At 43.8% G+C, this 25,702-nt stretch overlaps 1 protein-coding gene across 1 annotated transcript; it reads left to right on the forward strand.

The window, feature by feature from the left end:
- Positions 1 to 8,101: 8,101 nt before the first annotated feature.
- Positions 8,102 to 24,376, forward strand: LOC145395485 (uncharacterized). The gene is made up of 11 exons (XM_080269090.1): positions 8,102 to 8,225; positions 12,518 to 12,769; positions 13,650 to 13,799; positions 14,712 to 14,840; positions 15,282 to 15,566; positions 15,840 to 15,965; positions 17,837 to 18,025; positions 18,776 to 18,941; positions 19,417 to 19,763; positions 20,296 to 20,442; positions 24,138 to 24,376. The coding sequence occupies exons 1-11, from the start codon at positions 8,163 to 8,165 to the stop codon at positions 24,273 to 24,275; spliced, it is 1,992 nt and encodes a 663-aa protein (XP_080125216.1). The 5' UTR covers positions 8,102 to 8,162; the 3' UTR covers positions 24,276 to 24,376.
- Positions 24,377 to 25,702: the final 1,326 nt, after the last annotated feature.

Here is a 25,702-nt window from a genome sequence, read left to right on the forward strand (position 1 = left end):
AGCTCCCTAACACCTTTTCCTAGGCAGTTTATTTTGTTTGTTATGCCTTGCTGTCCTGTTCTGTGTTATATAAATCCTTCCAATATCACCACACACTGCATAAATAACATACAAAAGGTTGAGGAAGCTCCCTAACACCTTTTCCCAAGCAATTTATTTTGTTTATTACACCTTGCTGTCCTCTTCTGTTATATAAATCCTTCCAATATCACCATACTCGTTAAACGCATGAAGCTGATGATATATAAGTTAATTTCGGTGTTTGTATGTGAGTGAGGTGGATGGGGGAGAGGGAGGGGGAGACCGAGGATGAGGTGGAGGGATGAAGTGGAGAGGTATGTGAGTGATGTGGAGGGGGGAGAGGGAGGGGGAGACCGAGGATGAGATGGAGGGATGGAGTGGAGAGGCTGCACCATGAAGAGTGTAGGAAGATTATTATTATTATTATTATTATTATTATTATTATTATTATTGTTACTGTATTATTATTATTATTATTATTATTGTTACTGTATTATTATTATTATTATTATTATTATTATTATTATTATTATTATTGTTACTGTATTATTATTATTATTATTATTATTATTATTATTATTGTTACTGTATTATTATTATTATTATTATTATTATTGTTGTTACTGATTATTATTATTATTATTATTGTTACTGTATTATTATTATTATTATTGTTACTGTATTATTATTATTATTATTATTATTATTATTATTATTGTTACTGTATTATTATTATTATTAGCACTATATTATTATTATTATTATTTATTTTGAAGGTGATATCAGTACATTAAGTCATACTAACAAGGAAGATAGCTCTCTCTCTCTCTCTCTCTCTCTCTCTCTCTCTCTCACTTCCTCCTCTTCTGTTGTAATATTTGTCTGTGGTTTTTGTAACAGAAATAAATACAAAATAAGAGTAATTATGTGTTTATGTATTTCTCATCTTGTCTCACTTTAAAGCTATTTCACTTCCTGGGATGTCATTTTAAAGCTATTTCACTTCCTGGGATGTCATTTTAAAGCTATTTCACTTCTTTGGATGTCATTTTAAAGCTATTTCACTTCCTGGGATGTCATTTTAAAGCTATTTCACTTCCTGGGATCTCATTTTAAAGCTATTTCACTTTTTGGTAAATCATTCTATCAATTTTTTCTTCCACTTTGTTGTTGATGATGATGATGATGATGATTGATAATGATGGTGATGATTATGGTGACAGAAGATTATGATGACAGTGATGATAATGATGATGATGGTTTGATAATGATGATGGTGGTGACTGAAGATGATGATGATGATGATGGCAAGATAAGTGATGATGATAATGATGATGGTGATGATGATAATGTGAGTCCGTGTGTCGCTGCAGAGGGAGGGTATTGTTGCTAAGGTGTGTCTGTTTTAACCCGAAAGAAAGTGCCAGCATAAAATAACAGAGAGACAAAATCAATATGGAGACTTAGTAGTGGAACTGTTTCTCCCGGTGCGCGTTCATTTGTGCCGCTGTCGAGGGAGGGTATTGTTGTTAAGGTCTGTCTGTTTTAACCCGAAGGAAGGTGTTGTCATTATAAAACAAAATATCTATCTATCTATCTATTGACAGATGCCATAATCCCATAAGGGGTGGCCATTTGTTTGAGTTAGTTGTTTTACAGGGAGGGGCACTAACCCTCCACCAACCCACTTGTTGACATGTAGGGAGCACGTATGGTTTGGTTATATGGTTACCACCCAGCCTTGTCAATGATTTCTTGGCTTACAGGAAACCATTAGGCTTGTCACTCAATGTAAAGGCACCTGTAAAGGAAAGAAAAGCAATAAGAAGTGACAGGAAAGATGGGAGAAATAGGAAGAGAGGAGGACAGGCACAGAAAAAGAATGATAAAGGTGAAGGAAGAAGTAGGCAGCACTACATCAAGTGAGTGGATGATGGTCTCCACCACCTACCACTGAAAACAAAATAACAGAGGCAACATTAATAGCACATGAACGGTTTTTGGCATTCGGGGCAGTGGAACCATTTCTCCCCAGTGTGCGTCCGTTTGTGCCGCTGTCGAGGGAGGTATTGTTGTTAATGTGTGTCTGTTTTTACCTGAAGAAAGGCGTCATTATAAAAACAAGATATAGAGAGAGACAAGATCAATAAAGTGATATTGCAGAGGAACGGTGTCTCCCCAGTGTGAGTCTGCTTGTGTCGCTGTCATGAGAGGGTAGTGTTATTTTCTAGCGTGTTTAACCCAAAGGATGGTGTTGGGACTATAGTGTGTGGTGGTAGGTGGTGGTGACCGTCATCTACTCATTTGATGTAGTGCTGCCTACTTCTTCCTTCACTTTTATCATTCTTTTTCTGTCCGTCCTCCTCTGTTCCTATTTCCTACCATCATTCACTCACATGATGTAGTGCTGCCTACTTCTTCATTCACCTTTATCATTCTTTTTCTGTGTCTGTCCTCCTCTCTTCCTATTTCTCACCATCATTCACTCACTTGATGTAGTGCTGCCTACTTCTTCCTTCACCTTTATCATTCTTTTTCTGTGCCTGTCCTCCTCTCTTCTTATTTCTCCCATCTTTCCTGTCACTTTTTATTACTCTTCTTTCCTTTTCAGGTGGCTTTACATTGAGTGACAAGCCAAATGGTTTCCTGTAAGCCAGGAAACCATTTACAACGCTGGGTGGTAACCATATAACCAACCCATACGTGTTCCCTACGTGTCAACAAGTGGGTTGGTGGAGGGTTAGTGCCCCTCCCCGTAAAACAAATAACTCAAAGACAAACGGCCACCCCTTACAGGATTATGGTGTCCAGCTAGAGATAGATAGATAGATATACAGATAGATACATATGAAAATAAAGCTGCGTGTGGATTAAGTTTAGACCTCTTAGTGATCCAGGATTCCAGGGGCTTGGATGATGAGTGAATGGGAGTGTGGCTTTTTCTACAGGGCAGATTTTGGAGATGTGAATGAGGTGGAGAGGAGAAGTGGTAGTAGTAGTGATGGTAGTAGCGGTAGGAGTGGTAACAGTAGTGATAGTACTGTAGTAGTAGTAGTAGTGGCATCCCCAGGTTAATCTTAACATAAACCCAGTGGACTGCAGGCTGAAGTTACCCTCTCCTGCAGTCCACCATCGTCCTTTTGTGGGATAGGGAGGGAGTTAAGGCACGTGTGTATAACCAGGCAGCTCCACCACCAGTTATATAAGTGCCACCACCTGAAGACACCCCTCCAACTGTCCCCCTCTGTCTATTTCCTACTGTCTTCCTCTGTCTGTATTCCGTACTGTCTTCCTCTGTCTGTATTACCTACTGTCTTCCTCTGTCTGTATTACCTACTGTCTTCCTCTGTCTGTATTACCTACTGTCTTCCTCTGTCTGTATTTCCTACTGTCTTCCTCTGTCTGTATTTCCTACTGTCTTCCTCTGTCTGTATTTCCTACTGTCTTCCTCTGTCTGTATTTCCTACTGTCTTCCTCTGTCTGTATTTCCTACTGTCTTCCTCTGTCTGTATTTCCTACTGTCTTCCTCTGTCTGTATTTCCTACTGTCTTCCTCTGTCTGTATTTCCTACTGTCTTCCTCTGTCTGTATTTCCTACTGTCTTCCTCTGTCTGTATTTCCTACTGTCTTCCTCTGTCTGTATTTCCTACTGTCTTCCTCTGTATTTCCTACTGTCTTTCTCTATTTCTCACTGCCTATGACCTCCAGTCTTTCAAACGCAGTGTGTCCAGGCATCTCGAATGCATCTTGAATTTTGCAGAGCCACAGTGTTGACTTTTTCTACTATTTACGCCCGTGAAATGATATGTTAAAGGACGAAAATCTGGGCCAAGTTTAGGTGAAAGAAGCGTAGAGGATTTAGAACAGAAATTGATAAGAATATGATGCTAGTCACGAAGAAGTGCAATGGAAAGGATGTAGACTCGTAGGATATATTTTCATTCCACTGAGTTTTTTTTCTACAAGGAAGAAGGAACCAAAGGCCAGGAGTCCGCAAAATTGTCCCCTCCAAGACAAAACAAGATAACAACCAAATTCAAGATGCGTTCATTTCGAGATGCCTGGACACACTGTGTTTGGAAGACTGGAGGTCATAGGCAGTGGGATATACAGACAGAGGAAGACAGTAGGAAATACAGACAGAGGAAGACAGTAGGAAATACAGACAGAGGGAGACAGTTCCAGGGCTGACCTGTTGCATACATGAAGGACTGGGAGTAACAGTTAACTCTTGCATTAGAGAGTTGGGCAGAAAAGGGATGAGAGTTTGTTGCTAGACGGGTGCTACGTGCCCGCCGTAGTGGTGGAGGGATGCAAGCAGCTGCAGACAGTTCAGAGGAGCAGTGACCATTGAAGTAGCGACAGAAAAGAGATAAAGATGCAACAGTGCGGCGAAGAGACAGAGGCTGAAGGGAGTCAGTGAGGAGGAGAGTTAATGAGACGAAAAACCTTTGACTCCACCCTATTGAGAAGAGCTGTATGTGGCGATAGAAAGGAGATAAAGATGCAACAGTGAAAGAACTTTTTTTTCTTGCTTGTTGGGGTGGTGGAGAGGGACGCCTTCACTTGGTGGCACTTACATAGCCAGGCTGTGGATCTGCTTGGTTCAATAAACGTCCCTCACACCCATCCCCGTCCCACGAAGGAAGAGGCAGACAGACAGACAGATAGACAAAGTGAGAGAGAGAGAGAGAGTCATCCTTTTGCAGTTTATTGCACGTAGCTCAGCGGCAGAAAAAGACAATACTACGGTGGCTTCCTCTTGCAGTCCACTGAGGTCACGTTCAGATGAGCCTGAGGTTGCTACTACTACTACTACTACTTCTACTACTATTACTACTACTACTGTTACTACTACTGCCAGGCCATAAGAGAATACTGTGGCTCCATCTCAGAAAGAACCTCTGCCAGTCTCGAGTAGAATCTCCTCGCCTCTGGACCTATCCCAGTTGATGTAAACACAATACGGCAGTGAATCCACGTTGTGCATATATTGGATCCTTCTATCTATCTATCTATATTTCTTCTATCTATCTATCTATTACCAGACGCCTTAATCCCGTTAGGTGGCCACAAACAAATCCCCCCCCATGTCGCCCTGTCCCCAGCCATTTCACTGCCTTGTTCACAGCTCACACCCCCCTCTCTCATATACCTCTCCACTCCATCCCTCCATCTCATCCTTGGCCTCCCCCTCCCTCTCCCCTCTCCACCTCACTCACATACACTCTCCTCGTCAGTCTCTGACTCTCCATCATCTCCACATGGCCAAACCACCACAGTGTGTTTCTCCTAACGCTTCCTATCACATCCACATCCACACCACAACGCTCCATCACTTCCTCATTTGTCAGTCTGTCTCTCCATGTAACTCCACATCCACCTCGCTCACATACACTCTCCTCGTCAGTCTCTCACTCTCCATCCTCTCCACTTGGCCAAACCACCTCATTGTGTTTCTCCTAACGCTTCCTATCACATCCACATCCAGACCACAACGCTCCTTCACTTCCTCATTTGTCAGTCTGTCTCTCCATGTAACTCCACATCCACCTCACTCACATACACTCTCCTCGTCAGTCTCTCACTCTCCATCCTCTCCACATGGCCAAACTACCTCAGTGTGTTTCTCCTAACGCTTCCAATCACATCCACATCCACACCACAACGCTCCTTCAAAAATCTTGCGCACTAACATCAATTTTTGCATCAGTGTATGTGTTTGCGGATCTGTGGTGGATTTCGCACCGTCTCGAGGTAGGGCAGCTTGATCTATACCTTTATTATGGCATTTTTCCTGTAGCATTTTGGCGGTAGGTTGCTTAGTAGTTGTAGTGGTGGTGGTGGTAGTAGATAGTAGTAGTGATGGTGGTAGTAGTAGTAGTAATTTTAGTAGTAGCAGCAGCAGTAGTACTAGTTGTAGTAATAGTCATAGTAGTAATGGTGACAGTAGCAGTAGTAGTAGTAGTTAGCAGTAGCAGTAGTAGTTAGTAGTAGTAGTAGTGGTCGTAGTAGTAGTTAGTAGTAGTAGTAGTAGTCGTAGTAGTAGTAGTAAGCCTTGTGGCAGCAGTAGCAGTAGTAGTGGTAGTTGACGTTTTAACAGTATTGATAATAATAGTAGTTGTAGTAATAATAGTAGTAGTAGTCGTAGTAGTAGTACGGTAATAGTGGCAGCAGTAAGTGGAAATGATGAAGGAATATGAAGCAAGTAGTAGCAGCAGGTAGTAGTAGTAGTGATAGTAATAGTGGTAGTAGTAGTGACAGTAGCAGTGGTTAGGAGTGATAACAAACGAGTATGTAGCGTAAGTATGGATATATAAACAAGAATGTAGCATAAGTAGGGCTTAATAAACGAGAATGTAGCAATAGACGAGCATAAAGGCTATGTTACACTCCGCTAACTTACCGGATAAATGAGAATGTAGCGGACAAGTGAATGGAGCGATAAGAGTGATAGTAAACGAGAAAATGCAATGAATTAACGAGTATGGAGCTTTAGTAGTGGATAAATCAGTGTGTAAGGCGTTAAGAGTGTTAAATAATTCAATATGTAGCGTTACTAAGGTTGGATAAACGAGTATTTAGCGAATAAATGAGGATGGAGGGTTACTGGTGCTGGATAAACGAGTATGAAGCGAATAAACGTATATATGTAGCGGTTAAGTTGTAAATAAATGAGTCTGTAGCTTCGTCTGTTAATGTTGGATTTGTAGCGTTACTAAGGATGGAGAACGACTATGTAGCGATACGTACGGTTCATTAAGTGTTTACGTACGCTGCATATACAGATTACGTAGCGTGTGGGCATGTGCGTGAGGCAGGGTGGGCCAAGGATCACGTGGTTTGGTGGTGTGGGTGTGGCAAATCATGCATGTGTTACGTACCATCCCATCCCTTACACTAACAATAATTTACCCATTTTAAGACCCATTTACCACACCCTGGGAAGTTATTTTGATTGCACTGGTTGATTAAGTATGGGATGTGGCTAATGGTGGTCATTTAGGGGTGTAATGGAGGTTATAATTAAGGGAAAGATCGGTTACGGCAACTGCTCAAACGACTCGTGTCTTGTGAAGTCGCCCAGCCATCCCCTGGGCGGCACCCTAAGTCAGACCGCTTAGTTGCATCTCTATTTTTGATATTTTCACCCATTTTCCTGGATCCAGAAACCTAATTTACTCTCAGATGGTTGACAGATAATAAAAGTAGTTATATAAGCTGGTAGAATTGATGTAGAAGGGAGAATTTGGGAATATGCGATTTTTTGGTGAAAGAGGAGGACGTGTTGAACCTTCAGACATGGAGAAAGTAGGCTGGCTCACCTCACCCCAACCCCGCTACATCAATTATCCTCCATGGCTGACATATTTGACCTCGAATATGGCTGAGCTGAGTTCTTCCTTTCTTATTTGAATCCCAACGTAAAAAATACATTGAGTATTGATTGAACTAAGAGAAGTGAAAGTATAAAAGAGCGTGGGAAAAGGGTAGGAGAAGGCTATCATTAGAAGGTGGGAGGGCCAGATGGGGTGGGTGAGGGCGGGAAAATGCTGCCTTTAGTTGATTGTGTTGAATCGATATTTTTCATTTCAACAGTCAACCATTTTAAACATTTCTTCTTGGATATATGAAAAGTTTAGAGCAATATAGAGTATGCACCGATATACTTATGTATTTCATTAGTTTACGCGTATTACAAGCCATATCACAAATAATCTGTGGGAAGTAGGACCGCTTCCCAGACGAATATTTGTGGAAACGCTCGATAGGAGGTGGAAAATTGGTGTTAGTGGGCGGCCTGGTGGTGGACATGGCGCCGCCTCGGCCAATCACACCCGCCGTCCCCTCCCTCAACACCGCCATAACACTCAGTGCAAACTAGTTCTCCCGCCAACTTTATCGTTATTACCCAAACCACCAAACTACCCCTGGATTATTACGCGTACGAGGCCTATTTCAAGTGGAGGTTAAGTGCAAGTGTAGCCGGGTATATTAAATGGTTTTTTGGGTTAAAATATGAATGACCAGCCGTGGCGGAGGAATACATTGGTGAAATTGGACAGGAGTGGAGAGAGAACCTTTGAATGTGTCGGGATATTGCGCCGTGTTGCTGCCAATTTTGTATAGTTGTGGTGCGCTATGTCTACCCCAGCGGTACAGGGTGTCAAGACGGAGACGGTGGTGCAGCAACAATCGACTCAGGTAGGGTGGAAAGTGGCTAGTTTGGGTGAAATGTGGCGGTTGTGGTGAATGGTGTTGTGTGGTGTAGGGGCAGGCTTGGCCCCGCCTTGCAGGAGGCGTCACTCTGGTACCAGCCACGTGCTTACCCACGGTCCTAGAGGGCCACCCTTACCCCAGCAGCACCGCCCACACCCTAATTTTTTCCCCGCAAGCCTTTTAAAGTCGCCCATAGTGGGGTTGGTGGAGTAAAATGCTTGTGGGCGTGGATGAGAGTGGGTGAGGGTGACAGGTGGTGGTGTGCTGGGCGGGGCCACTGTGGGCGGACTTGGTAGGCCCACCCGCTCACACCCGCTGCTGTCCCCGCCCTCACCTCACCTCACCCGCCCTCAGCCCGCCCACCCCAGCAGCGTTAGGTTAGGACAGGCAGGCACACTCCCTCCATCCCTCCCCTTCCCGCCCCTAAAAACCACTCTACAATTTGGCCATCTTAGAAAATGATAACAGGTGCGAGGCAGCTCTGGACTGGCCATTATTTAACACTTAACGCCTCGACACCGGACCAGTAACTTTGACAATTTAAACTGTTGACCCCGGCAGGATAATTTTGTTTTTAAATCTTAGAATATATATATATAAAAAAATGAATAATAACGAATGCCTTTTTGACACTCCAGTATTTAATTTTTCCCGTCAATGCAGACTCTGAAGAATTAAGTCGACATTGGCTGGTTTATATCAATGACAAGACGGGATATTAAAGGGTAGTGTACAGAATAATTCGCTCAAGGAGAGGCCTCACGAAATTTCCGAAAAAACTAAAAATACTTTCTTGTGCCATTACTTAGGAATTATAGTAAAAAATCCGAATATTTTTTAAGTTTTTTATCATTAAGTGGATCCTTCTCTCTCTCTCTCTCTCTCTCTCTCGCTCTCTCTCTCTCTCTATGAAAATTTTGATGCAACTTTTTTATTACATTGAGCTACAGATCCGTGTGTGTGTGTGTGTGTGTGTGTGTGTGTGTGTGTGTGTGTGTGTGTGTGTGTGTGTTAACCCTTCATTCCGAGGACGTGGTTTTCATTTCTTGCTGTAGGGATAGAGAGAGAGAGAGAGAGAGAGAGAGAGAGAATTGTTTAGTAGCAGCACTTTAACGGCATATATGTAGCCTATTATCATTACTATTAATACTTCCTAAATATCGGTATAAACTTAACTGGAACCATTACAAAAGAAGATTAAGGTATAACGTAAAAATAAATCGCTAAGGAAAAGGTGTTACGCACAGAGGGCATTCAGAAAACTGTCTCGTCTTCTCTGGAGTTGGTTGCCATGGAAACAAGTCAAACTTGTACATAAACTCTCTCTCTCTCTCTCTCTCTCTCTCTCTCTCTCCCTCCTACTACTACTACAACTACTATACAGTTTAATTTCTCTCTCTCTCTCTCTCTCTCTCTCTCTCTCTCTCTCTCTCTCTCTCTCTCTCTCTCCTACTACTACTACAACTACTATACAATTTAATTTCTCTCTCTCTCTCCCTCCTACTACTACTACAACTACTATACAGTTTAATTTCTCTCTCTCTCTCTCTCTCTCTCTCTCTCTCTCTCTCTCTCTCTCTCTCCTACTACTACTACTACTACAACTACTATACAGTTTAATTTCTCTCTCTCTCTCTCTCTCCCTCCTACTACTACTACAACTACTATACAGTTTAATTTCTCTCTCTCTCTCTCTCTCCCTCCTCCTACTACTACAACTACTATACAGTTTAATTTCTCTCTCTCTCTCTCTCTCCCTCCTACTACTACTACAACTACTATACAGTTTAATTTCTCTCTCTCTCTCTCTCTCTCTCTCTCTCTCTCTCTCTCTCTCTCTCTCTCCTACTACTACTACTACAACTACTATACAGTTTAATTTCTCTCTTTCTCTCTCTCTCTCTCCTCCTACTGCTGCTACTACTACTACTACTACTACTATACTACTACTACTGCTATACTACTACTACTATACTACTACTGCTATACTACTACTACTATACTACTACTACTACTACTACTATACTACTACTACTATACTACTACTACTATACAATTTAATTTACTACTACTACTATACAATTTAATTCTCTCTCTCTCTCTCTCTCTCTCTCTCTCTCTCTCTCTCTCTCTCTCCTACTACTACAACTACTATAGTACTATACAATTTCTCTCTCTCTCTCTCTCTGTATCTCTCCTACTACTACTATAGTACTATACAATTTCTCTCTCTCTCTCTCTCTGTATCTCTCTCTCTCTCTCTCTCTCTCCTACTACTACAACTACTATAGTACTATACAATTTCTCTCTCTCTCTCTCTCTCTCTGTATCTCTCCTACTACTACTACTACAGTACTATACAATTTCTCTCTCTCTCTCTCTCTCTCTCTCTCTCTCTCTTATAGGTAAGCTGGGTCAACAGTGGCTTGGTGTTAACTGTTGTCTACCAGTCTGCAGTACCAAAAGCCTAGGTTCAAATTCGGTCCTGATAACCATGTAAATTGGATCCATGATTTTTGATGAAGCATAGTTAGGACTGAGTCTCCTTGGTTACTAGTCAAATCAGCCCTCCAGTCTTCAAATCAGTCGTCCATTCTGACTACACATGGACATCAACTAAGGTGAAAGTGGCTAGAAATCTTTGACACACACACACACACACACACACACACACACACACACACACACACACACACACACACGAAGAAAGACTACAAAAACTGAATCTACCTACACTACAGGAGAGAAGGAAAAGAGGAGAGAGGATTATGCTGTATAAATGCATATCAGGGAAGGAGAAAATAGACATAAACGAATATATAACCTATGGGGAAGCATCAGCAAGAGGACACTGCAAAAAACTGCATAAAGAGAGAGGCGATAAAGACGTAAGGAAATTCAGTTTCCCAAATAGGGCAATTGATCAGTGGAATGCACAACCGAATGAAATAGTGTGTGCCAAAACAATTCATAAATTTAAGGATATGTACGATAAATATGGTTTAAGACACGGGACAGTACGAGCTTGACTCATTCCTGTAAAGACACAATTAGGTAAGAACACACACACACACACACACGATACTCAAATACAGTATACAAACAAAAATACACACGCAAACCCACACATACATACATAAACACACACACACACACACACACACACACACTATAGTATGTCCTTGCATATGCCAACGTGTTCACACCAAACTCCTTCATGGTGTAGTGGGGTGCCTTCACGTGGTGGCACTGGTATAACAAGGCAGCTCAACTTCCATTCTATGTTGAATATCCCTTAACTACTTCCCTATCCCCCCAAAAGAAGATGGTGGACTGCAGGAGGAGGACAGTTTCAGCCTGGAGTCCACTGAGTTCATGTTTGGGTGTGAGGTTTAAACATTTTGCATCTATGTATATGTTAAAATGTTCATGTTGAAAGGATGGAGGATGACAGGTGTGGAAGGTGAGAGGTGTGAACTTTGGGATTAGGACTGTGAGAGGCAGACCAAAAAAAGACCTGGGATGAGGTCATAGAATGTGACCTCAAGGATAAGGGACTGAATAGGGAGGCTGCCAGAGATCGAGCAGCATGGAGAGGAAGCAATATACAATGCTTTTACATCCCTGCCTCTGTTTCTGAAATGTGTTACTGTAAGGGTGCGGCCACACTTGCTCCAAACACGTGACTGTCAAGAGGAAAGAAGGCTCAGGGGGCCGTCAAACCTTCAGACTCGGATATTGCAGTAGCTCTGACCTGGTGCTTCATTTCATCCTGCCGATCACATGTTTTAAGCCAGTGTGGCCGCACCCTAATATGGTTTACTGGTATTTTCCGGTCACGATTGATGGAGAGAATGGAGAGTGAAAGACTGACTAAGAGGGTGTATGTAGGTGAAGTAGAGGAAGGGGGGGACTAAGGATGAGATGGAGGGATGGAGTTGAGATGTATATGAGGGAGGGGGTAGTGAGTTGGGGGAAGGGCAGTCAAACGGAGGGTGACAGAGTGACTTGGAGGCGTTTTGTCTGCAGCCATCCTTAACGGGACTAGGGCGTCAGGCTATAGATAGATAGACAGATAGACGAGCACTAATATGTGTTTATTTTCCAGGCTCGAGACGCAGGCAGCACACAGATCATCACAACAAATGGGCAGAGATCCACAGTCGTGCCCCAAACATTGATACTGTCACGATTGATGGCCAGGAAGCTGTATACATCCATGCCTTTGATTTTTAGAAATGTGTACGAGCGCTGATGGATGTGTGTTTATTTTCCAGGCTCGAGATGCAGGCGGTACGCAGATCATCACGGCAAACGGTCAGACGTACTCGGTCATGCCGCAAGCACAGATGCAGACGGTCACGATTGATGGCCAGGAAGCTATCTACATCCCAGCCTCGGTCCAGCACGCCCCCACCGCCGCCGCCACACAGCAGATACAGCTAGCCGGCAATCAGGCCATCTTTGCACCAGCGGGCCAGATTATCCGAGCTCAGAGTCTTATCCAGAATGTGCAAAGTGTTGGACAGGTGGGTATTATAACTACACCTCTACTACTTTAACTTGGCCTAAAAATATCATCACCCAATCTTGATTTCTACATCTGTCTGTCCATCTATTGCCAGACGCCTTAATCCTGTAAGGGGTGGCCACATACAAATTGCCTCCATGTTGCCCTGTCCCTCGCCATTTCATTGCCCTGCTCCCAGCTCACACCCCCCTCTCTCATATACTTCACTTCATCCCTCCATCTCATCCTTGGCCTCCCCTTCCCTCTCCCTCCCTCCACCTCACCCATATATACGCTCCTTGTTAGTCTTTCACTCTCTGTCCTCTCCACATGTCCAAACCACCTCTGAAGCAGTAGGGGTGGTAGTGGTGTATGTCTTTATTGTACTTTACCCACTTGATAATTGAGTTGTATCATATTGTAGCTTTTAGACTTGCTGTAGGGGGCTTTCAAATTACCATATTAAAATCATGTGGATAAGGTGGAAGGATGGAGTTGAGAGGTATATGAGGGAGGGGGGTGTGAGTTGGGGGGAGGGCAGTCAAATGGTGGGTGACAGAGTGACTTGGAGATGTTTTGTCTGGGACCACCCTTTGCGGGATTAGGGCGTCGGGGTATAAATAGATAGATAGACATTAAACAGAGTGTAGGTAGATAATTTGTCAGCCAACATTGAGAGGCTAACATTGTATTTACCGGCACTTCGTGACTAGTTCCGATTTTGATTTTTGGTCTTATAATTCATTGCCATACCATAATCTGCACTTCTGTTTTAATTTACAAACCTTACCATGTAAATAAATAGATTAACTATAACGTGATGACAGGTACTTATAGCTAGTGTGGTGTAAAGAGTTGTTAATGTGCATCAATTTGACATGTGTGAGTCTTTGCAGCAGGGTGTGGCGGTGGGCGGTGTTCGCAGTAACTCTGGTGGTGGCGGGAGCAATGCTGTGGCCGCCACTCAGGCCACACAGGTGGGGCAGATGGCCACGCAGGTGATGCAGAGCGGCGTCACACCACTGCCTCAACCCACCATACCAGTCCAGGTACACTCTAGCCATCCATCCATCAAGGCTATCTATCTATCCATCTACCTATCTGTCTATCCATCTGCCTATCTGTCTGTCTATCCACTCATCCATATATCTATCTATCTATCCATCCATCTATCTATTGCCAGACGCCTTAAGTCCATGAGAGGTGACCACAAACAAATCACCTCCATGCCACCCTATCACCTGCCATTTTGATGCCTTCCCCCCAGCCATGCCAGTGCAGGTACAGTCTATTTATCTATAACCAGACACCTTAAGCCTGTAAGAGGTGACCACAAACAAATTGCCTCCATGTCACCCTGTCCCCTGCCATTTCAACACCCTCCCCTGCATTGCACTCCCCCCATCTCTCATATACCTCTCCACTCTATCCCTCCACCTCATCCTTGGCCTCCCCCCTCCCTTCCATCTCACATACACCCTCCTCATTAGTCTCACACTCTCCATCCTCTCCACATGGCCAAACCACCTCAGAAAAATAATGTTTAATTCTACTCAGGTACAGTACTGGCATTATCCAGTAAAGATTAATCATGTCCAGGCACCTCCTTCCTCCCCAACACCACTTATTACACAGGCAAGGGAACTGCCAAGAGATCGAGCTGGCTGGATGAGTGTTGTGAGGAGAAGTGCATGATCAGGGACTTGGGGACCCCTTTTTAACATGGCAGCATCCGGAGTGCGTCAACTGGATATGTTTATGTGAAGCTACAGAACGTGGTGAATGTTTTTGGCGTATCAGGTAGAGCCAGGATTCCAGGGGCTTGAATGATGAGTGAATGAAGCGTGGCCCATTGGATTGGTCAAACTTGGGCTGTCTGGACATTGCTACTCCTCACCCAGCCCTAGGGTGGGAAAGGAGGTCCAGATGATGATGATGATGATACTGTACTCTCTTTACAGATCCCGATATCGACAGCTGGGGGTCAGACTGTACTGCAAACCATCCCATTCCCTGTGCAGATCCCAGTTATACCCAACGTGGTGCAGGCCAATGGACAGACACTGCAGGTGGTGCCACAGATCGCACAGGTGAGCACACGGTCTTTGTTTCGTTTCATTTTGTTTCATTTATAAAGGCTTCTACGTACTTGCATGCGTTGGCCCTGGTCACCTAATGGCGGCTGTCCATGCAGATGATGTGTTTAGTGATGTTTTCTCTCCCTCAGTGATGTTTAGTCATGTTTTTCCTCCCTATCTAGCAGGTACAAACGCAGCCACAAGTTGCCCTGATCCTGCCACCAAACAAACAGATGCAGCAAGTCTAAATGATGTTATGATATTGATGTGTAGCGTTATTTGATGATGATATGTTTAGTGGATGTTTTTTCTCTGTCATTGATGTTTAGTAATGTTTTTCCTCCCTTCTAGCAGGTACAAACACAGCCACAAGGAAATGATGTTATGATATTGATGTTTAGTGATGTGTTTGCTTTGTTGATGATGTTTATTGATGTTTTTCCTCCCTTCTAGCAGGTACAAACGCAGCCACAAATTGCCCAGATCCTGCTGCCAAACGGACAGATGCAGCAGGTGCAGATGATTTGGGGCAGCACCGCCAGCATGATGTCCCTCAGCAGTGGTGGTTTGGGGTCGGCGGCTGGTATGACGCAGTTGGCCACCTCCCAGCCCATCACCACTTCCACCTGGGCCACGTCCACCATCTCCTCCCCGTCCGTGGCCATCCCAGCTCCACACACCACAACCACCCCTGCCGCTTCGGAGAGTAAGCAGCAGACTCAGCAGACCACACAGCAGGTAAAACTACACACGTTTGTTTTGTTTTCGTTTATAAAGGGTGTGATAATGGTGGTGATGATGATGATTCTGGTGTGAGTGTGTTGCAAGGTGAGCGTGAGGGTGTGATGATAGTGATGATGATTGGCAGTGATGATGATGATGACGATTGGTGATTCTGATTGATGACGTTGATGATTGACGATAACGACAATGCAGGTGTATAGACTTGCCCGTCATCATAATCCCCACAGCAGTACAGACATAACTTACTGATAAATTTTCCACCCACAGGCAACGTCAGCAGCGGCAGGAACGTTAACAGCCGGCAGTCCATCGCAGACCGTCGGACCCGGCACGAGCATCACCGTCGCCAACAACTCGCAACTTCTACCCCAAGGCATCACCGTATCGCCGCAGGTTAGATATATGCTGTGTTTTATGGGGTGGAAGGGCGTAGGAGACATGGAGAACAAATATAGTGTGTTTCTCATAATGCTTCCTATCACATCCTCATCCACACCACAACGCTCCTTCACTTCCTCATTTGTCAGTCTGTCTCTCCATGTAACTCCACATACACTCTCCTCATCAGTCTTTCCCTCTCCATCCTCTCCACATGGCCAAACCACCTCAGTGTGTTTCTCCTAACGCTTCCTATCACATCCACATCCACACCTCAATCACATACACTCTCCTCATCAGTCTCTCACTCTTCATCCTCTCACTCTTCATCCTCTCCACATGGCCAAACCACCTCAGTGTGTTTCTCCTAACGCTTCCTATCACATCCACATCCACACCACAACGCTTCTTCACTTCCTCATTTGTCAGTCTGTCTCTCCATATAATTCCACATCCACTCTCCTCGTCAGTCTCTCACTCTCCATCCTCTCCACATGGCCAAACCACCTCATTGTGTTTCTCCTAACGCTTCCTATCACATCCACACTACAACGCTTCTTCACTTCCTCATTTGTCAGTCTGTCTCACCATATAACCCACATCTACCTCACTCACATACACTCTCCTCATCAGTCTCTCACTCTCCATCCTCTCCACATGGCCAAACCACCTCATTGTGTTTCTCCTAACGTTTCCTATCACATCCACATCCACACCACAACGCTCCTTCACTTCCTCATTTGTCAGTCTGTCTCTCCATGTAACTCCACATCCACCTCACTCATACACTCTCCTCATCAGTCTCTCACTCTCCATCCTCTCCACATGGCCAAACCACCTCAATGTGTTTCTCCTAACGCTTCCTATCACGTCCACATTTGTGTAAGGGTTAATATTGAGAGTAATGGGGAAGTTTGATAATAAATTGAGAACAGCCTAGAGTACTGTATCCTTTTTACTCTAACTTGGCCAAAAATTGCCATCTCGCCATCTTCAGCACCAGCTTAGCACCAGAATATAATGTGCTAGTCATGAAGAAGTGTGATGGGATGGATGTAGAGCCATAGCATTCTTATTCTGCCTTTACACTATGAGAAATAAACTGCAGAAGGACACAGATCTGGGCCAAGTTAAGGTAAAATAACTAGTATAACTTTGATAAGGGATAGTATTGAGGGTAAGGGCTGAGTCTGAATAATACTAGTGAACACATAACCTCCAAGTGAAATGGGTGGAAATTTTAAGTATTCGCACAGTATGCTATCTCTAGCCAGACGCCATAATCGGGTAAGGGGTGGCTGTTTGTCTTTGGGTTGTTTTACGGGGAGGGGCACTAACCCTCCACCAACCCACTTGTTGACACGTAGGGAACACATATGGGTTGGTTATACGGTTACCACCCAGCGCTGTAAATGGTTTCCTGGCTTACAGGAAACCATTAGGCTTGTCACTCAATGTAAAGCTACCTGAAAAGGAAAGAAGAGTAATAAAAAGTGACAGGAAAGATGGGAGAAATAGGAAGAGAGGAGGACAGACACAGAAAAAGAGTGAAAAAGGTGAAGGAAGAAGTAGGCAGCACTACATCAGGTGAGTGGATGATGGTGAGAAATAGGATGAGTGGAGGACACACAGAAAAGGAATGATAAAGGTGAAGGAAAAACTAACTCAGAGTCAAATGGCCACTCCTTACAGGATTATGGCATCTGGCTATAGATATTTACTGTAGACAGAAGAAGTAGGCAGCTTCATCAGGTGAGTGGATGATGCTTGCCACCACCTACCACCAAGTAATAGCACAGTAGTAGTAGTATAACATCTGTAAGGGATAGTATTGAGCGTAAGGGTGAAAGTTGAGACTGTAGTGAATGTCAAACCTCCCTATGCAGCTGCCTGGGTCAGTTGGTAGTGGTGGTGTGGCGGTGGTGTCGGTAACCCAGGCGTCACAGCTGCGCGCGGCCACGGCTGCACCCAGCACAGCAGCGGTGGCGGCGGCGGCAGCACAGCAGAACACCATACACATACCACAGATACAGGTGGTACAGCCCATGATACAGCATATACCAGGCATCGGGCAGGTGAGGAAAGCGTTATTTATGTATCTCGCAGTTATTTATGTTGTCTGGTTACTGTTATTGTATCTGTCAGTTATTTATGTAGTCTAGTTACTGTTAATGCATCTTATCAGTTATTTATTTAGTCTAGTTACTGTATTACTGGCTGTATTTTATGTAGTTTGGTCTGTTATTGTATCTATGAGTTATTTATATAGTCTAGTTCTCATCTTAAATGTCAGGACCAACTTGCCTAGCCCTGGACTCCTACGCTCCTCATGGGGCAACGAAGGATTTGACGGATGGATAGTTATTGCGTTATTGCTTGTATTTTATGTAGTCTAGTGATTGTTAATGAGTCTATCGGTTATTTATGTAGTCTAATTACTGTAATATTAGCTGTATTTTATGTAGCTCAGCCTGGTACTGTATCTATCAGGTTTTTGTTTAATCTATTTTGCTTTTGGTTGTTTTTATATATATATTTTTTTCTGGTTTTCTTGGACCCTACCTCACCCCATCCAAGGGTGGGAAAACAGTAAGGGTGGATGTGTATGCCTGTGTGTGTGTGTGTGTGTGTGTGTGTGTGTGTGTGTGTGTGTGTGTCTCTCTCTCTCTCTCTCTCAACCATACCTCACCCAGTCCTTTCACAACACTTACTGTATATGTGTGTGTGTGTGTGTGTGTGTGTGTGTGTGTGTGTGTGTGTGTGTGTGTGTGTGCCTCTCTCTCTCTCTCTCTCTCTCTCTTTCTCATATTTTTAACTCTTTACAGGTACAAGTCTTATCACCATCCTCGCTCCAAACCTTAACCTCCTCCATAGCCAGTGGATCGCAGCCCATCTCAGTCTCGACGCTCAGTGCTGTACCCACATCCTCTGCCCAGCCTGCCTCGAACGCCATTCCAGCGCAGATTTTGCCAGGCGGAGCGCAGATAATCAGTAAGTGTGGGTGCCTGGTGGTGCAGTGGGTCTAGGTCCTTTAGTTATATGTTAATCTGTTTTAGGAGAGAGTGAGGTGAAGGAGGGGTAGACTGAGGATGAGATTGAGGGATGGGGTGAAGAGGTTGGAGAGTGAGAGACTAATGAAGAGAGTGTATGTGAGCAAGGTGGAGGGGGGGAGAGGGAAGGGGAGACCAAAGATGAGATGGAGGGATGGAGTGGAGAGGATGGAGAGCGAGAGACTAACAGGGAGAGAGTATGTAAGTGAGGATGGAGTGAAATGGACTGCAGGGTGAGAGTGATTAATTTTTATCATCATTAGTATTATTATTATTATTATTATTATTATTATTATTATTATTATCATTATTATTATTTTAGGTGCGAGTGGCCTGCAGGGTGAGAGTGAGAGAGTGATGATGATGATAATGATGATGATATATTATTATTATTATTATTATTATTATTATTGCAGGTGCGAGTGGTCTTCAGGGTGAGAGTGAGGGTGCCAAGTGGGTGGTGTCAACAGGGGGTCAGGTGAGCCAGGCGCAGGTGGTGCAGCAGCCAGACGAGTCCCCAACGGCAGAGACCGGCAAGACACGGTTGAGACGCGTTGCATGCACCTGCCCGAACTGCAAAGATGGCGACCGTGGCGGAGACAACAAGAAGAAGGTGCACATCTGCCACATCCCCGGCTGTAATAAGATGTACGGCAAGACGTCACATCTCAGAGCGCACCTTCGATGGCACTCCGGCGAACGACCATTTATCTGTTCCTGGCTCTTCTGTAACAAGCGCTTCACTCGTTCCGATGAATTACAGGTGAGTGGATTTTGTCCCTGTTATTTTGTTTTTTAATGACAACACCTTTCTTCGGGTTAAAACAGACACACACTAACAACAATATCTCTCCTCGGCAGTAACACAAATGGATGCACACTGGGGAGAAGCAATTCCACTGCCCCGAATGCCAAAAACGGCTCATGTTACACTGTTTTTATAATGACAACACCTTCCTTTGGTTAAACAGACACATATTAACAACAATACCCTCTCCTCGGCAGTGTCACAAACGGACGCACACTGGGGAGAAGCGATTCCACTGCCTCTAATGCCAAAAACAGCTCATGTTACACTGTTTTTATAGTGACAGAACCTTACTTGGGGGTAAAACAGACGAACATTAACAACAATATCTCTCCTCGGCAGCGGCACAAACGGACGCACACTGGGGAGAAGCGATTCCACTGCCCTGAATGCCAAAAACGGCTCATGTTATATTGTTTTTATAGTGACAAAACCTTAATTGGGGATAAAACAGACGAACATTAACAACAATATCTCTCCTCGGCAGCGGCACAAACGGACGCACACTGGGGAGAAGCGATTCCACTGCCCCGAATGCCAAAAACGGTTCATGCGCTCGGACCACCTCTCCAAACATGTAAAAACCCATTCAAAGCAGAAAGGGATGGTGAGTAATTGGAATGTTCTGCCAAACGTAAGTGCTGTTCAGTTTTTATGCTATGAGTTACTGCTTAGTTCATTATTATTATTATTATTATTATTATTATTATTTCAGTTATTATTTTTTCTGTTATTATTATTATTGTTATTACTGTTATTATTAGTTTTATTATTATTGTTATCATCATTATTATTATTATTATTATTATTTTTATTATTATTATTATTATTATTATTATTATTATTTGTATTTGTATTTTTGTTGCTAGTTTCTTACATTTACAAAAAGAAGATTGGATGATGGATTATTATTATTATTATTATTATTATCATATTTATTATTTGCACTTCTGAAAGGCAAAGAATGGATTAGAAGATGGATGAATGGATTATTATTATTTATTATTACATTATTATTATTATTATTATTATTATTTTGGTTAGTTTCTCCATTCAGCTTTCTCTAGCCTACTGGACCCCACCACACCCCATCCATGTGTGGGAGGAGAGATGAGGATGATGATGATGAATTAATATATATACAAGGTTTCCTTATCATAATTTGGGTAGTTTGTATAGATATGGCTGTTTGATTTCTTTTTTGGCTGTCTCAAAAAAAAAAAAAAAAAAATGGTAAGTATTTGAAATTCTATCTTTAATGTCTGTCTGTCTGTCTGCCTTTCTATCTGTCTGTCTCTCTCTGCCTTTCTATCTATCAGTCTATCTATCTATCTATCTACAGCCAGATGCCTAGCATTATTAATTTATATATTTTTTGGTTTTGCGTAGTATTGGCTTTTTTTTTTTTTTTTGAGAATGTATAAAATGAACTGTTAGGCGGTACTTCACTTTAACCCTGCAGTAGTGAGGAAGTTTGGCTCCTGGGTGGATGTTGCAGATGCCCCTCGTCAGTGCCTGTGTTACTAGTGTTTTTTCTGTAGTTCGTTTACCTTGGCTTGGCAGGGAGTATCATCCTTATGCAGCCTTTTACCTGTAGCTCAGTGGTGGAAGAAGATTGTGCTTTACATCCACCCCATGTACCCCACAGCACTTCTTTGTGACTAGCGCCATAGTCTAGTATCAGTTACAGCCCAGCACTCAAGATGGAGAGAACTTTGCCATGCTAAAGGGAGTAGAGTGTTCTAGTCAATTTTACTTAGTGACTTAGTGAAGGAGAAAGAGGACCAAAATGCCATGTCTCTTTCGTCTTTCTCTCTTTATTACCAGATTATATTTTTCTTGTGTGGTGTTTATAGCTGATCGTTTTATCCAGTTTGTGTGTTTTTTTATTATTATTAGTGTTTGGAAGAGAGTTGGTATGTAATCTTTCTTTAGTTTTTTAATTGATTGTAATACTGGACTGTAGTACTTGTGCAGTGTTTGTGATAAGTGGGTGCATAAGAGATGTAGTGGTATTAGAGGTAGACTACAAGATAATGCAGTGTTTGTGATAAGTGGGTGCATAAGAGATGTAGTGGTATTAGAGGTAGAATGCAAGATAATGCTGATTTCATGTGTGTGCTGTGTCTGCAGGTGGAGATTGTCAGGCGTGAAAAGATTGAACTTGCTGGTGAGTCTCTTGAGTGTGTGGAAGAGTTTTGTTATTTGGGAGAAATGTTATGTGCTGGAGGTGGGGCTGGAGCAGCTCTGTGGCTAGAGTGAGGAGTGGTTGGAAGAAGTTCAGGGAGCTGTTGCCTCTCCTGACACTGAGAGGACTCTTCCTCCGTGCTAAGGGATCTTTGTATGCAGCATGTGGAGTGTAATGCTGTATGGTAGTGAGACCTGGGCAGTAAAGGAAGAGGATATTTGCAGGCTCAAATGTACAGAAATGACAGTGATTAGGTGGATGTGCAGTGCGTCCCTGAGTGCAAGACCTGGGGGGGCTGGGTTTACGATGGAATAGTTGAGAGGTAGGATGGGACTGGAGTGTATTGGTGTTGTGATGAGGAGGGGTAGATTGAGATGGTTTGGGAGGAAGGATGGGACTGGAGTGTATTGGTGTTGTGATGAGGAGGGGTAGACTGAGATGGTTTGGGAGGAAGGATGGGACTGGAGTGTATTGGTGTTGTGATGAGGAGGGGTAGATTGAGATGGTTTGGGAGGAAGGATGGGACTGGAGTGTATTGGTGTTGTGATGAGGAGGGGTAGATTGAGATGGTTTTGGGAGGAAGGATGGGACTGGAGTGTATTGGTGTTGTGATGAGGAGGGGTAGATTGAGATGGTTTGGGAGGAAGGATGGGACTGGAGTGTATTGGTGTTGTGATGAGGAGGGGTAGATTGAGATGGTTTGGGAGGAAGGATGGGACTGGAGTGTATTGGTGCTGTGATGAGGAGGGGTAGATTGAGATGGTTTGGGAGGAAGGATGGGACTGGAGTGTATTGGTGTTGTGATGAGGAGGGGTAGATTGAGATGGTTTGGGAGGAAGGGTGGGACTGGAGTGTATTGGTGTTGTGATGAGGAGGGGTAGATTGAGATGGTTTGGGAGGAAGGATGGGACTGGAGTGTATTGATGTTGTGATGAGGAGGGATAGATTTAGATGGTTTGGGAGGAAGGATGGGACTGGAGTATATTGATGTTGTGAGGAGGAGGGATAGATTGAGATAGTTTGGGAGGAAGGATGGGACTGGAGTGTACTGATGTTGTGATGAGGAGGGATAGATTGAGATGGTTTGGGAGGAAGGATGGGACTGGAGTGTATTGGTGTTGTGATGAGGAGGGGTAGATTGAGATGGTTTGGGAGGAAGGATGGGACTGGAGTGTATTGGTGCTGTGATGAGGAGAGGTAGATTGAGATGGTTTGGGAGGAAGGATGGGACTGGAGTGTATTGGTGCTGTGATGAGGAGGGGTAGATTGAGATGGTTTGAGAGGAAGGATGGGACTGGAGTGTATTGGTGCTGTGATGAGGAGGGGTAAATTGAGATGGTTTGGGAGGAAGGATGGGACTGGAGTGTATTGGTGCTGTGATGAGGAGGGGTAGATTGAGATGGTTTGGGAGGAAGGATGGGACTGGAGTGTATTGGTGTTGTGATGAGGAGGGGTAGATTGGGATGGTTTGGGAGGAAGGATGGGACTGGAGTGTATTGGTGCTGTGATGAGGAGAGGTAGATTGAGATGGTTTGGGAGGAAGGATGGGACTGGAGTGTATTGGTGCTGTGATGAGGAGGGGTAGATTGAGATGGTTTGGGAGGAAGGATGGGACTGGAGTGTATTGGTGCTGTGATGAGGAGGGGTAGATTGAGATGGTTTGGGCATGTGGAGAGGATGGGGGATGATAATTGGGTGCAGAAAGCAAGAAGAGTGAATGCTGGGGCAGGGTTGTGAGAGGCAGACCGAAGATGACCTTAGACGAGGTCTTAGAGAGTGACTTCAGGGATAAGGGACTGAGTAGGGAGGCTGCCAGAGATCAAGCAGCATGGAGAGCCGCCGTTAGGTGACCAAGGCTAATGCAGGGAAACACGGAGTCTTTATAAACGAAACAAAACAAAATGAAGACGGTCACGATGATGATGATGAAGACGAGAATGACAGTGGTGATGATGATGATGATTGTGATGATAGTGACGATGACAACAATGACAATGGTGGTGATAATGGTGATGACAAGGTGACGATGGTGATAGTGATGATGACAGTGATGATGGTGATAATGATGATGAGGACAGAGTGACGATGATGATGATAATGATCGCCAAATTACTAATCCCTACTCTCTTTGTGCCTTCCAGAGCCTGCCTCATCCCTCCCAATCATCGGACAGCAGCAACTCGTCCGACGCCGACGAAAAAATGCTCATCACCATCCCAGACCAGGCTGGCGACCCCCTCCACATATCAACGGATGGGGAGGTGCCACAGTCCCAGTAGGGGTCGTAACTACGCTAAGATGAGTTCGTTACTACATTAAAATGAGCTAGTAGACTTATGCTCATTTTCTGTTGCTAGTACACCATGATTCACAAAAGTACTTAAGGCAAATTTTGTACTTGACCAATTTCTTTTATCTGTCTACATATCTATCTATTGCCAGACGCCTTAATCCCGTAAGGGGTAGCCACAAACAAATCGCCTTCATGTCGCCCTGTCCCTCACCATGTCACTGCCCTCCTCCCAGCTCACACCCCCCTCTCTCATATACCTCTTCACTCCCTCAGTTTCTTTTATATATCAATGTACCTGTCTATTGCCAGATGCCTTAATCCCATAAGGGGTGGCCACAAACAAATCACCCCCATGTCGCCCTGTCCCCTGCCATTTCACTGCCCTCTCCCCAGCTCACATCCCCTTCTTTCATATACCTCTCCGCTCCATCCCTCCATTTCATCGTTGATCTCCCCCTCTCTCCACTTCACTCAAATACACTCTACTCAGTAGATAGATTAACGTACGATAATATTTACATCTTAACCATGCCAGGATTCTTAAGTTACGATGGTATTTCTCTTGTAACTAAAATTTCGTAAGTTATATTTCTCCCTGGATTGCATTTCCATTCTTAAATAAACTGATACGATTATTTTTTTTCTTAACTGCTGAGGTTCACAGAATGACTTGCAACCATCATCCACTCGCTTGATGTAGTGCTGCCTACTTCTTCCTTAGCCTTTATCATTCTTTTTCTGTGTCTGTCCTCCTCTCTTCCTATTTCTCCCATCTTTCCTGTCACTTTTTATTACTCTTCTTTCCTTTTCTGGTGGCTGTACATTGAGTGACAAGCCAAATGGTTTCCTGTAAGCCAGGAAACTATTTACAACGCTGGGTGGTAACCATATAACCAAACCATACGTGTTCCCTACGTGTCAACAAGTGGGTTGGTGGAGGGTTAGTGCCCCTCCCCGTAAAACAACTAACTCAAAGACAAACGGCCACCCCTTACCCGATTATGGCGTCTGGCTATAGATAGATAGATAGATATAAAACATCTAACTCAAAGACAAACGGCCACCCCTTACCTGATTATGGCGTCTGGCTAGAGATAGATAGATAGATAGATAGATAATTATACTTATTAATGACATAATTTCCTCGTTCAGAAATATTAATTAAGGGAAATTGATCATAAGCTTTTTTTTTTTTTTTTTTTTTTTTTTGTCTCGGTCTCTCTCGGCTCAGTTGGTGGTGTAGTGGCCTGACGCGCCCATTGGAGTGAAGACAATACACTACACAGGCTTGAATCCCCCAAGCCTGTGCTATCATTAGTAAGCTCCCTAAACCCTTTCCCTAAGCAACTTATTTAGTACGCCTCACTGTCTGTGTTACATAAATGATTCTAATATCACCATACCCTGCATAAA

Source organism: Coenobita brevimanus, chromosome 31 (genome assembly GCF_032717465.1).
Source record: "Coenobita brevimanus isolate Jiangsu-jjx chromosome 31, ASM3271746v2, whole genome shotgun sequence".
Classification (NCBI taxonomy): domain Eukaryota; kingdom Metazoa; phylum Arthropoda; class Malacostraca; order Decapoda; family Coenobitidae; genus Coenobita; species Coenobita brevimanus.